Consider the following 13,436-nt stretch of genomic DNA (forward strand, 5'->3'; position numbering starts at 1 on the left):
AAAACATCACAAATGCCCAGAACCTAGGGTGGGAGGGTGGGAGATTTTTTCTCCTCTCTCTGTCACTGACCAGTGACCTTCCCGCACTTTTCTGTCTCCTTTATCTCCTCATCTCCCCCTTTACCCTCCCCCTCCAGTTCTGAATCCACCCATCACTCCATCTCACACCCCCTTAACTGCCTATCACCATTAAGCCTCCTCAACTCCACCCTCCTCCCCTTACCCTGTCATGTGGCCCTCTAATTACTGCCCCCCTTTTGTTTTCACTTCGAGCCATCTTTATCCTTCTAAAATATATCAGATCACTGTAGTGCACCCTACAGGTATTTTATTCACATTTAGGAATTAATACAACTGAATGCACAAATACAATCTCTAACTTTATTTAGGGATGGGGGGGATATGAAAAATCATGTCATTTTTCTTCTATTTAATGTTTAACCATTAAAAAACACACATAAACATAGAAAACAACTTTTTTTGGGGGAAAAACAACATATATTTTCTTTTGTTCTTATGTTCTCTGTGTCATGTTCTCCCTAACCATTTAGTAACTTTTGTGCTAGTACCATGTTTGGTAGCCTTGCAATTAACTGAAAAAACTTGTCAGGCAGCTTTAAAAATATTGTTTTCCTGACCATATATAAATTTTGATTTATTTTCTTTGTTACTTGTGGCAAATTTCCTTGCCCACCAGAAATTTTGGTTACAATACTATACTCAGTGATTTACTTGAAAGTTGGCACTTGGCTTTATAATGCTTTTTTTCTCAACTCTGATTTAAAACAAAAACTGCATGCTATTTTAAGTTTCTAACAGGTTTCATTAGATGACAATACCATGTTAAATGGCTTTTTACATATTGTAGAATATACAAAGTGTTGTACGATCAGCTTGGTAAATTTGTTTTTTGTGAAGATTTCTCTACTTGCGAAAATAGGGTTTATACAGTGAAATCAATCAATTAAAAATTGTCTGCCCATCCCTACTCATACTGACCTTTTCTGACACTTACCTGAGTGTTAGATGACCATGCAAGTCTTCACTGTAGAGAGATCAGAGACTGTAATTTAAAGAGATAATAGATATATAAAAATACATCTATAAATGTATTCAGGCACATGACTGCAATGTACATGTTTTTATATTGTCTAAAACTGCACTATTTATAAAGCCACAATTCGGTCATGAATTCAGTTTACAATAAAATGAGCAGCACTTTTTAGTTTATTGTCGTTTTATTGTTGCAAAGGGTTAAGGCAAATGGAATATTGATGTCATAATACCTTTAGCTCAGTGTAAATCCAGAGATCATATATGTATTTGCATTTGCATTTGTAGGTTCAAAGTCTACTTGACTGAAGTTATTTTACTATATAAGTGTGCTGAACGTTTTATTAGCATTTGCACATTTTGAAGCTGATGACTTGATAACACAAGTTAATTGTTAATCAAAATCACCCAGCAAAGTTCACTAATTTCAATATTCTATGTTATCCACTTCACACTGTGATTGCCTATTTCCTAGCTGAAGATGGGTTTTCTGTGTCAAATTCCATGGTGCCTATTATTCACAAATATCCTTTTCTTAAACAGCTTTGTGTCTGGGAGAGGTCCACTAGTAAATTTATATTCTGTAGAAGATATCAGCTTATTTAGGAGCATCAGAGCCAAAAGATCAGTGGAAACTGACAGTTACTGTCAAAAAAATGGCTGTTGCGACAGCAGAAATGATGACTGCAATGCATATTTCATTGGTAAAAATGCGACGTGTTATTGTGAGACATTTTGTGACCAGAAGGAGTTGGGACACATAGATTGCTGCCCGGATTACTGGTCAACCTGTGCTGGACAGAATCTAGAGCAGGCTACGACAAAGGTTCCATTGACTGTGACCTTCGACAATGGAAACGGTAAGAGAATAAGGTGATTTTGGCAACTACATTTATACTGAATTATGTTTGCAAAATGAAGTTCAGGACCAAAGTACATGATCTGCACTAAATTAGATAAATAGCAGTTAAGGTCAGTAAAGGTTGTTTTACAGATTGCAAGCAGACAAATGAAATCTCAAGGCACTGTAGCAGAACACACCATTTCAATCACGGGCTGCTTGGATTTAATGTTTAGAATTGTGGTTGTCTGTCTGTAGATCAGTTACTAATGCAGAGGTTATGCTTAATGCATACATGAATCTAAACTATCACATCTTTTTCTGTATTGCCTACAAAAAGTGTAAATTGCATATTACTGTGCATTGCATAAACAAGTATACTAGGGACGCTTTTACATGATCTTGCTTTGCAGTTACTAATAATTTAAGAATTTGTACTTTATTGTCCCTAAGATACCGATCAACATCTGGCTTTTAATTCCTAACAATATGCTTTTACATTTTGAATATGATATTTCACATATCATTAATTTCAAACAAAGAAAGTAAAGGCAAAATGAGTTCTTAAATGCACTGTGACAGTAACATAATTATTGCAGAGTTGGGTGCATAAAATGTAGTTAATTTATAACATGTTTGTGAGATAAACTTTTGATTGGTAAATGATATCACAGAGGTGTAGGGGAGACCTTTGAGAGTTAAATCAGCATTTATTAAGTAAGAGAATACCCTGTTATCACCCTAAACAGAATGTAAATGTTACTAATGTTTCCTTGACTAGAAACAAATTGTACATTTTTTAAGGTAACTTCTTTTCTCATGTGCCAGGATGACTTTAAGCTGCACCAGTGCTATGACTATAGACATTAAAGTATTTATATATTCCTTATTAGCAATGAAAACAATTTATTTTAGCTTCCAACATCTTATAGAAACTTTATTTGTTTATATTAAAAGGCTAGGAGACTATCTAACTCCACTGAATACAAGAGGGTAGGAGCTGTAAATGAAGTGTTTATTTTGTGAACTTTGAAGATTATTTTCTCCACATTTCCTTTAACTACAAACCCGAATGGGGCTTGTTTTAAAAATCTTTACAATATGCAATGCCTAAATGTGCATAGTTTGGACACAGTTTCACTTAACTGCTTTCCTAAAAATTTGCTGTTAACAGAGTCCCATAGCTGAAGTGCAGATTACATATGCAGAGTATTGAGATTTATTCTTTTCATGACACAGTTCATTTCTTTGTCTCTCATTGCATCCTTATTTGAAAGTACATTAGATAGACTTTGAAAAGAATCAGGTTCTGACCTAATGCTCTGGGAATTTAGTGTCATGGATGCAATAATGTAGTATAAAACAGATATAATTAATATTATTTATTGCAAAGTAATGATTACCAAATGGCTACTAAGTATTAGGCCTGATTATTAAAGCTCTCCAAGGCCGAAAGGATACACTTGAACCTGGGTGATTCAGAAAACCTTGAATGGATTTTTTAAAAGGTATTTGCTATTTGTTAGCAATTTTTTTTATAATCCTGGACCAGATCCATTGTATATTTGCTGGGTCACCCAGGTTAAGTGATGAAAGTGTATCTTCACCAGTCATGTAGAGCTTTAAAAGTATCAGGCCCAATGTGTTCACAAAACAAAATCCTAAAGATGTACCTGAGCAAGTCATCTAAAATTGTTCACCTAGTCTGAAGTCTAGCTGTTTTTATAATCAGGAAAAATGTCTACAGTTTAGAATATGCAATAATTACTGCCATAGTCACTTTTTATGTTAAACTACAAGGCAAGCTATGGATATAGTCTTGGACTTTTACATTAACCTTTGTGCACATGTAAGGGAATTGATCCCATGCCCTGAGTGGTGTTAATAACAAAATTGGGATGAGAGAGTAAGAGAACCCCAGAGGGGGCAACAAAAAGAAAGGAAAGAGGCAAGAGAGTAGAAAAAATGGGAGGGATTGAGTTCCCCTCCAAAAAAGGGGGTTCAATAAGAGAGTGGGCAGGTGACCTGCTGACAAACAATATGTTTCTTAGGGGTTGTAGTACTGGAATACTGTATCGATTGCAGACAAAAATGCTACAATCACAACCTGTATAATGTGCTGGTATATATACACTATAGAAATGCTACTGAATTTACAAGTATGCTAATAAATAAAATACACCGATCTATGCAGTAAAGAGGTCAGTTCAGCAGTCCAGAATTTCTGTATCAATACTCTACTAAACTAAGACTTTCTTTGATGTATATTAAAGCAGATGTTTTATGATTATATGTATAAAGCAGTAATAAAACATTTATATTCACAATCAAGTAGAAAATAAATTCCAGATAGAATTTAAGTTTGTCCACAGCAAAGGCAGTGTTTCAATGTACACAAAGATTTTAAAAGTCCAAATAGTAATCCCAGTACAAAGTAACAAATAAATCAATAATATTTCAAAACTGTAAGGAAAAGTTGTTAAAACCATACTATGCTGTCAGGTACCTGGTGGATGGTGAGGATGACACGGATACCTTTCTTGCTTCTCTTGCCTAGGTTATCCCGATGGTGCAGAATGAGGCACATCGACACTAGAAGAGAACAAGTACTAGTTGTAGTGTGATCAAACAGCCAGGACCCATTACAGATCTATCAAAGTCAGGTGAATGGGCTGAGGTTGACTAATTCCTGGTATGTGAGGTACAGAACACTGAGCAGGAGTAGGTCAGGGGGATAGGCCAAATTGAGAAACTGAGCATCAAAAGCTCAAAACCACAATTGTAAGAAAGGCAGGGTACAAGCATAACATTTGTCTATGCACGATGTCCAAAATCATAGATCTGGTAAGCAAAACATCTAAAGACCACTCAGAAATAAAGCAGTGGAATGCTGGAGTTTATATAGTTAGCTTAATGCCAGTGACCTCAAGCTACTGAGAATCTATCTTGCCCTAACAGTAGCTCCCAGAGTGACCCTGGCCCCAGGCCAGCCGCCCTAACACCTCAGGCACTATATATCAATATATGTTGTCACTAAGTTTACATATGTTTCTTCTTAGCTTCTGAGCTGTACTTGTAGGTTCATTGTCTTTCTAATAAGTTGCCCCAGAGTGCATGGAAATGTGACAAGGGCCTGACATTGTGAAATTTTGGGGGATAACTTGACTAATTTGAATGTTTATATATATTTGTATTCTTCAAATCTATGAATAAGGTGTTAGAGATGTATATTGTAAAAAGTACAGTTAAATACCACACTATAAGGGTAAATGAAACAGATCTTTTTCATGAAATAATGTTGCACATTGTATTGACAGGGTGCGACAAAGCTGGAACATATTATGAAGATAGATCAGTAACTAAAGACAACTGCAATTACTGGTAAGGTCTCTGTACTTTGTTTTTCATGATATTTTGTATGTATTCTGATGATCCACTTTAAAGAATATGAGGCAGTAAACTGCAAATGTAAGGTCACTTAAGGGTTTTCCAAACCAGTGATTTGACACAAAATGTCCCAATGAACTAATGACTTCATTGAGAGTTCATCTGCAGTCAAAGCTGATTGAAAGCACTTGCGTGCCTCCTATCAGCTGTGAACAATCAATGATAAGTACAGCCCGGTGACCGTGGGAACTGAACTCAGATGAACTCCCAATAAATAAATCCTCCAGGGCTGCAAGGGAATCCTCCTGTTTGTGATCCCCGGGCACTGGAGGTTAATTTATCTCTAGTGCCCCTGGATCACAGTGGATTCTCAGGGCTGCAATCATTCTTGCATCCCTGAGAATCCTCCTGAAAATGGAGTTTCTCCATTAAGAGTGGGACCTGAACTCAGATAAACTCCCAATGGAGAAACTCCATTAAGAGTTCATCTGGAGTTGGCCTTTTTTTTTTTAAAAAAACATATTTTTAAACTCGAATTTGCAAAGTTGAATTCCGTGTTGTTCGGGTCGGGTCTGCTCGAATTCGAACCACCATTTTCAGGTCAAGTGGAGGAGGCCTGTCTAATCTGGACTGTCACTTTATTGCGTGCAGTGGGCCAATTGGACTGCATAGTCATATTAAGAAGCCTTGCACATCTCTTGTAATAGGGAAATGGTGGTAAATATATGCCACATCAAGTTGAGTCAAAATTATGTCCTCTGTAAAAGAACACACGATAACTAGAGTAGAAGCATGATAAGAAAGATATAGCTCAGGAGATAACTTTAATTATATATGAAAATGTATATCACTACCACACTTTGGAATGCAAATGCTTTATTGACTGTTTATGTGTATGTATTCATTCTCCCACACTGTACATGAATGACAGCTCCATTCCACCATTTAACAGATTTGTTTGTAATTGGTCCCTCTGAAAGACAAAACTCATCAATATCCTGGAAAAGCCGTTGGGCTGACAGTATTGGAAGGTAAAATGATTTACCCGTGTTGTATTGGGTCTTCCAAATGCGGTGCAATGTGAAAGCATGTGAAGTGGATGCATATGTACTCTTCTTTCAGTACAGTCCACTACTATTATTGACAAATACTTTGAATGAATTCACTAAACAGGCAAGCAGCGTAGATGTGCAGTGCTACAGTAATTACCTTTGGGAACCAGGGACCTCAAACACATTAATATATAGAGCAAAGGTCAGATTTGAATCTACTTATGTGTGGTATATGTAACAAATATGTAACAAATCTACTTATGTGTGGTATATGTAACAAATTGTGACCTTGCATGTTTACTTGTGTAGCAAAAATAAACACTACTCGCTAATTAGGGAATCAACAGAGAATACTAACCATGATAAAACTCTTTATCAATAGGCAAAGATGTTGCACACTTTAGCTGAAATGATTTAGGAATACCAATATATTCTGCTGTCCCTCTGGGCTCTGCTGGATTCATTCCCCAACATGACACATTTGTCAGATTGGTCTATTAAATACTATCCCACAGTTTAAGATGCAGGGACAAAGATCATTTGTGTAGCTGCATGACATACAGTCTAGGCATACCTCCAAAGATTAAATAAACAAGGACATTTTTGTAACCTGCATTGTCTATAGGATTAGGTAAAGCATAGAATTTAGTAAAAAAAAACATCTAAACACGGACAAATACCACAACCACCAACACATTTCAAGTAATACTTCCTGTTACTCTAAAGTAGACCATATCAATCCACTCACCAAATATTCTTTTTTTTAAATAAAAATGTGGGAATATAATGTGGGATTGATTCATATTTATATTTAAATATCATTCCTAATATAGTATTAATATTGTAAGCACCAGAAAATAAAATCTTATGCTAAATCCAATTTATGGTTAACTGTAGTTCAGCTGTACTATTTTTGAATCAGTTATTTTTCATTTTCCAATAGCCAAGCATACCTAAGGGGGACCTAAACTTAAAAATTTTTAGTTTACATAAAGGGAAGACAAACTTTTTATGTAAAGTAAAAATATTTTTTTTTTTTAAAATGCAACACCCTTTAAAAAAAATAAATAAATAATCAAGACAGAATGGGTGCACAGAGCTTCCTGGGATACGTACAATATGCATCCCGGGAGGCTCCTGGCTGCTCCTTCGGCGCATGTCCGAGATCAGGCATTCACAGAAGGGGCATTTTCCTACACTGAAGGGAAAGAGATTCTGGCTATGTCACCCAATCTCGCACCTGTGCAGTGCAAGATCAGGTGACATAGGCAGAAGTAGGAAAAAAATAAAAAATAGTGGCGCCCAGCCCCGGTATCCTCCACGCCCGGACGATAAATGACTGACTAAGTTAATGTCAGAAATGTAATACATGGGGAATCAATAAAAACCACAAGTGAGTTAAGTGAACCTTTAAAATTAAGGCAAATACATTAATGCCTATTCCCGGAGGAATATCTCAAGAGTCTGAAACATCTCCAAGGTTTTTTTTTTTTTTTTTAAATCAAAGCACAAATTTGCAAACAAAAATAACGTTACATAAATACTGTGCAAAAGAAGGAACATATCCACTCTGTTAGGGATGTGATTTGCATTTGGCATGTATCATGGGTTTGATGCAAATCCTGTTAAACAATGTATTTAGCATAGTACCCATACATTTGTTGCTGGCTGCAAATATTTTTATTGGCAGCCTTTTTTTATCGTTGACAATATTGTCTTGCAAAAGCATTTCTATTTTTTATGTAATTTATAGACAATTCTCTTTTCTATTTTGATCAGTGTTAGTTTTATTCTAGTTCTATGCTAAAAAAGGCACACTATTTTTTAATAATTTATTTATAATCCATAAAGTATTAACAGTAATAATAAAAAGGAGAGCAAAACATTAATTAGAATTACCAAAGTGTTACAAAAAGGGTTAAAAGTGAAAATATTTTATTTAATTTACTTGTAGGGATTTTTGCTATAAACTTAGTAACAATATACTATACTATACTGTTTTACCTAGAGACATGCTATCCTTACTAGAGAAAGTACATATGGAAAAAGACTGAGAAATCTGAAAGCAGGGATTTTATTGAACAAGAGTACACAAGGTCTGCATGTACTATTTCTGTGGAGGTTCTATAATATTTATGTGCAGGTCATGTTATAACTCATAAGGTTTACACTTTAGGTGGACTTGTTCTGTAATGTTGAAGATGTTTCACTACTTATCCCAGAAGCCTCTTTAGTTTTAAAAACAACATATGCAATCATATAAAGTATTCAAATTATTAAGTGTATTATGCTGAATTTTGTGTTACTATTAAATTAGATGAATTTTATAAAAGTGAATTACTACTCATTTTCCAGATTGTCATAATTCAGTATGCAAAAAGTCTGGTTAATTCCAGTTCTAATTAGATAGGTCATGAAACAAAATATGTTTTTCTAACCAGTGATGCTTCCCCTTTCATTAAAACCCTTAGTTTTTCCATTTAAGTATGGAAATACTCTGTGCCTTTGGAAGACAAATAATATGTTACTGCCTAATATATGCACCAATTTCATGTATTTCTTTCCAAAAAAAAAAAAAACTGCGGTCCTAACTGCGGTTCCTAATTAATATTTTCAACTAAGGATACTACAACATACATAGAAGGTTAATGAGCAAACCAGAAATATTATTTTTTAAGGATGGGGAGCTGGCCACTTCCATGGTGGACATATATTAATAGAATTTTTTTGCATAGAAAAGGTCTTTTCATATGGCTTCAAGGCCAAAACAGAAAATGTGCAACAAATGTATACAAAGCTATATGTGAATTAAAAGTCAATTTTCCCTAAATTTTAACTAGACCCTTAAATGACATATCCCTTGTTCTACTGCAAGGGTGCCCAACCTATGGCTCACAGGCCACATCCGCCACACGGAGCTGCCAGATCCGGCCCTCTGCTCATTCCCTCTCTGCTCATTGTCTTGAGGGGATGGGGCGTCCACATCTCCTATGTTTCTCTAAAAGATTGTGCTGCCAGCAGAAGGAGTCCTATAGTCCTGGCAATCAGCTGAGCTGTGTCCATGCTGCTGTCATTATCCCCATGTAAACCTTCATATCTCCTACACTGAGTATCAAAGAAATGTGATATTTTAGGGTACCCTGAGAGCTGTTACTAAACCAAATTTCAGCCCCCTAAACAAAACAACTTGCCAGATATGGTGATATTTTCACATTAAGGGTTTACATGGAAGTGGGTCCCTAATCATTTCCACTTCAATGGAAATTATCTTTGGGGTACTGTCAATTTACTCGGTGCTGTGGTGCCCCAAAGATATACTTGCTCGTTCACAACCTTCAAGACTGAGTATAGACTGGCAGTGAGGTTGCAATGTGGTTATTCCTACCTAATGCCATGGAACCCATAGAAGAGGAGACTCTAAGTACTGCTCACTGCTGCCGGGAGTAAAATCTGCAGACAGACTCATCGGCCTGTGGGGTGCCTGTTACACATAGCTGACTACCTACTTTCAATGACCCTCAATTTCTCCTGAACAGAGGGATGTTGGCTACTGGAAATGTGGGAGCCAGTAGGAAATGCCTTTTGCCTCCTCCGCCAAAAAAAAAATTGGTATACCCATGATATCATGCTACCTTGTCACACATAGCTATCCTCTTACTCTCTATGAATACCAATTTTTCTGTAGGAAAAGGTAAACGTAACTGCAAGTGCAGGACTCTTGTGGCTAGCTCCCCCTAAAATTTCATCACTACAGCACCATCACAAGATAAGAAAAACTATATCTATCATACCGTGCTACCCTGTCACACATAGCCGGCCACTTACCTTCTATTAAGCCTAATTTCTCAAGAATTGGGAGATGTACAGACCTGAAAATGTAGTAGTAAGAACATGTACCCCTTGGCTATCTGTCACATGAATTGCATTTCTCTGGAAGTACACATTGCACAGATTTTGGGGTAAAAAAAAGGTTAGCTGCCCCTTATAACAGACAGGATGTATTGTATGGTGTAGTTTCTGCTCTTTGGTACAGGAATGGTGAGCAGGGAGCAATATGACCAGCCAGCACTGTATGATAGCTTTAGTTTTGTGTCTTTCATTAATAAAAGGTCGCATTAATAAAATGAGCATCCAATGGTCAGTGCAGAAATTCTTGATTTGTCATGTCCTTTATTTGGTGCACATACCTTACAGTAACTAGAAACATTTCAATTTAATTTAATAAACATGCATCTTTAATGTTTGTTTGCATTGTGGCCCGCAAGTTTTATCTCAGTGTCAACAGCGGCCCCCAGATAAAAAGATTTTTAGCCACGACTGCTGTACTGTATCATTTCAGTTTTAGTCAATACTCAGTATTCCCTGGGGTCTTAAAACAGCACATGGAATCTGTCAATTAGGTATGGGAGTGTGAAGGGTTACCATCATTGGTCATCATCACTGGTGATGATACACTTTTATCAGTAAACCTGGGTGATCCAAAAAACCTGGAATGGATATGGACCAGGAGTTAAAACATTTGCTTACAAATAGCAAATTACTTAAACAAATCCATTCCAGGTTTGCTGGATAACCTACGTTTACTGATGAAAGTAAATCCTCTCCAGTCTTGGAGAGGTATAATAAATCAGACCCAATGACTTGACCAATTTATCTGAAACAAATTGGACCTGATTTATTAAAGCTCTCCAAGGCCAGAGAGGATACACTTTCATCACGGATGCTGGGTGATCCAGCAAACCTGAAATGCATCTGGTCCTGAAAAACATTTGTTAGCAAAAAGCAAAAACCTTTGAAGAAATCCATTCTAGGTTTGCTGGGTAACTCAGCTTCACTGATGAAAGTCCAACCTCTCCAGCTTTTGAGAGCTTTAATAATATTTATTCTTATGTTCATTATGTTTGATTATGCACTCAAAACTAAATTCATACAATCAATTTTTATATTGGTTACTTTATGGAGTATAAATATGTAAAATGTTTATATTTCAATTATACATTTTGAATGTTTTTCTTAAACATTTTATTTAATTTTATTAACATTATATACTTATATGTCTACATCAGTATTCTAATAAAAATCATACCCAAATTTCATCCTAATGATTAATCATGAATTTTTACATGTAAAATATACACTTATTTAAATACACTGATTAATAAGGATAAAGAAATACCTTTTAAATCCAATACCTAAATAAAAAATGGTCTAATGCTTAAAAGTTCATTTAAACCGGGTTTTCTGTTGCCTTTAGTCAGTAAATCTGGTTTCTTTTTGTAAGAGGATTTTGTCTACATCTTCTCCTCTTATGTTTTGAGACTCTTTCCAATGCTATGAATGTGATTTTATCAGTATTAAAATTGCTTTTTTTTCTCTTCATTTCATAGTTTAATGTACTATACTATATACATTCTGTAATACCAAAATACACTAACAAATCGGAGTGTAAACTGAACACATCCCACTCTCAAAATAAAAAGTTTACAGCCTAGAAAAAAATTAAATAAAACAAAATTTAAATACGAGCAGTTAACACCAGGCAATGATGTAAACCCCTGATCATCATGGATATTTTGCAGATATTGGATCATGAATATTTTGCAGAAGAAAAGAGAAGGACTATTAATAACACATTAGCTGTATTTCTCATTTGTCTGAATTGTACAAAGGATCTCAGACACATCTGTTCAATTCTATAGGCTTAACTATGAGTGGCCTTAATCTGAAATAAAATATCTTTATTCTATAGTTAACATATTTTTGAAGGGAAGCGATAGATTGACAATTAAGCTGCAGTTATTTGTTTATTCTGCATACATTCGTAACAGGTTAAGAACATACAAGACTACTTAAAGATAATAGTGACTGAATAGCTGCAGAATAAGACATGCAAGGTCTAGTTGTTATTTAAAGTGCCGTAATGTTTTGGGTCTGGGATGATCTGGAAATAAATTAAGACCTTTGAGCACCTATATTATCATGACCTGGTTACAAGTTACAATCAATCCACAGATTTGCCTCTGTACACAGAGAATGTTTACTTTGCATCTACTCTTTAATCAGGATCTGTTTTCCTTTTACACTGCCTTTTTTAAAATCGCTAAGATACAAAAAAAAAATAAAACCTGGCAAAGGTTCTAACCACTGCACACAGTGTTAGAAAATGTCCCCATTAAAGAAATATCCTGTCACTTTGTCTGTGTAGGTTCCCGTTTATCCAGGTCTTTTCTTGACTAGAAGTAGTTAGTCAAATTTGATTGGACTTGGTAATGTTAAAGATGTTTCACAGCTTTCTAAGCCACTTATCTGTTCTACATGAGAACTACTGTTAAAAAGCTGCAAATGTCTTCAACTTTGCAAAAACAAGTCCAGCCGAATGTAACTAACTACTATTAGTTTTCCTGGCACTTCCAATTTCTTTAACCCCCATGGACAATGAGCATGAATTTGAACCTATCCCACAATTTCCCAAACAAAAAGAAAACTTTAACCTGGAGTAAGAGGTGAAGGGAAGTTGCTCTACACATTTTGTCCTACATACCATTTGTAATATATTTAATGTTTATAGATTCTCAGTTCAGTTGGCTTTTTATTGTTTACCTCTATATTTAACATCGACTTTTGTATGCATTTCAGTTTTTCATTATTTATAGTTATTTGTGCATACTGTTAACAGGTGATTTTTCTTTTGTAGTTACTGTCACAACAGCCAATGGATTTGTACAAACCACACTTGTCTTGTGGAACCAGACCTGATTAATTTAATCAATACTAGAAACCTTGGGTAAGTAGACAAAAACATTTTTAAAACATATCCAATATATTCAATATTCTCTAGTTTTAAAGATTTGATTCTGATTGTAAAGAGTACAAAAAGTATTTATTGTAAAATGTACCAAAAATGATAATGGCAAAATTTGTTATTACTAATTAATACATTGAGACTGTATTGACCAATGATATTTCACCTTCTATTTAATTAATGTACGGAATAAAAAATGGACAACATCTTCACTTATGTGTCTATTTTACCTCCACAATATGTCAGTATGTATACTGTCATTGTTGGTCTCTTTCCTAAAATAGTAGTTGGCTGTAGTACA

The 13,436-nt window shown here is 35.3% G+C and overlaps 1 protein-coding gene across 1 annotated transcript in view; it reads left to right on the plus strand.

The window, feature by feature from the left end:
• Nucleotides 1-1,520: 1,520 nt before the first annotated feature.
• TINAG (tubulointerstitial nephritis antigen) overlaps nucleotides 1,521-13,436 on the plus strand; it is a 43,407-nt gene continuing 31,491 nt past the window's right edge. Inside the window, exons 1-3 of the mRNA XM_072410411.1 lie at nucleotides 1,521-1,913; nucleotides 5,212-5,275; nucleotides 13,028-13,117. Coding sequence (XP_072266512.1) covers nucleotides 1,535-1,913; nucleotides 5,212-5,275; nucleotides 13,028-13,117 — 533 coding nt within the window. The 5' untranslated portion in view covers nucleotides 1,521-1,534. The remainder of the gene's footprint in view (nucleotides 1,914-5,211; nucleotides 5,276-13,027; nucleotides 13,118-13,436) is intronic.

The sequence above is a fragment of the Pyxicephalus adspersus genome, chromosome 4 (assembly GCF_032062135.1).
Source record: "Pyxicephalus adspersus chromosome 4, UCB_Pads_2.0, whole genome shotgun sequence".
NCBI classification, from domain to species: Eukaryota; Metazoa; Chordata; class Amphibia; order Anura; family Pyxicephalidae; genus Pyxicephalus; species Pyxicephalus adspersus.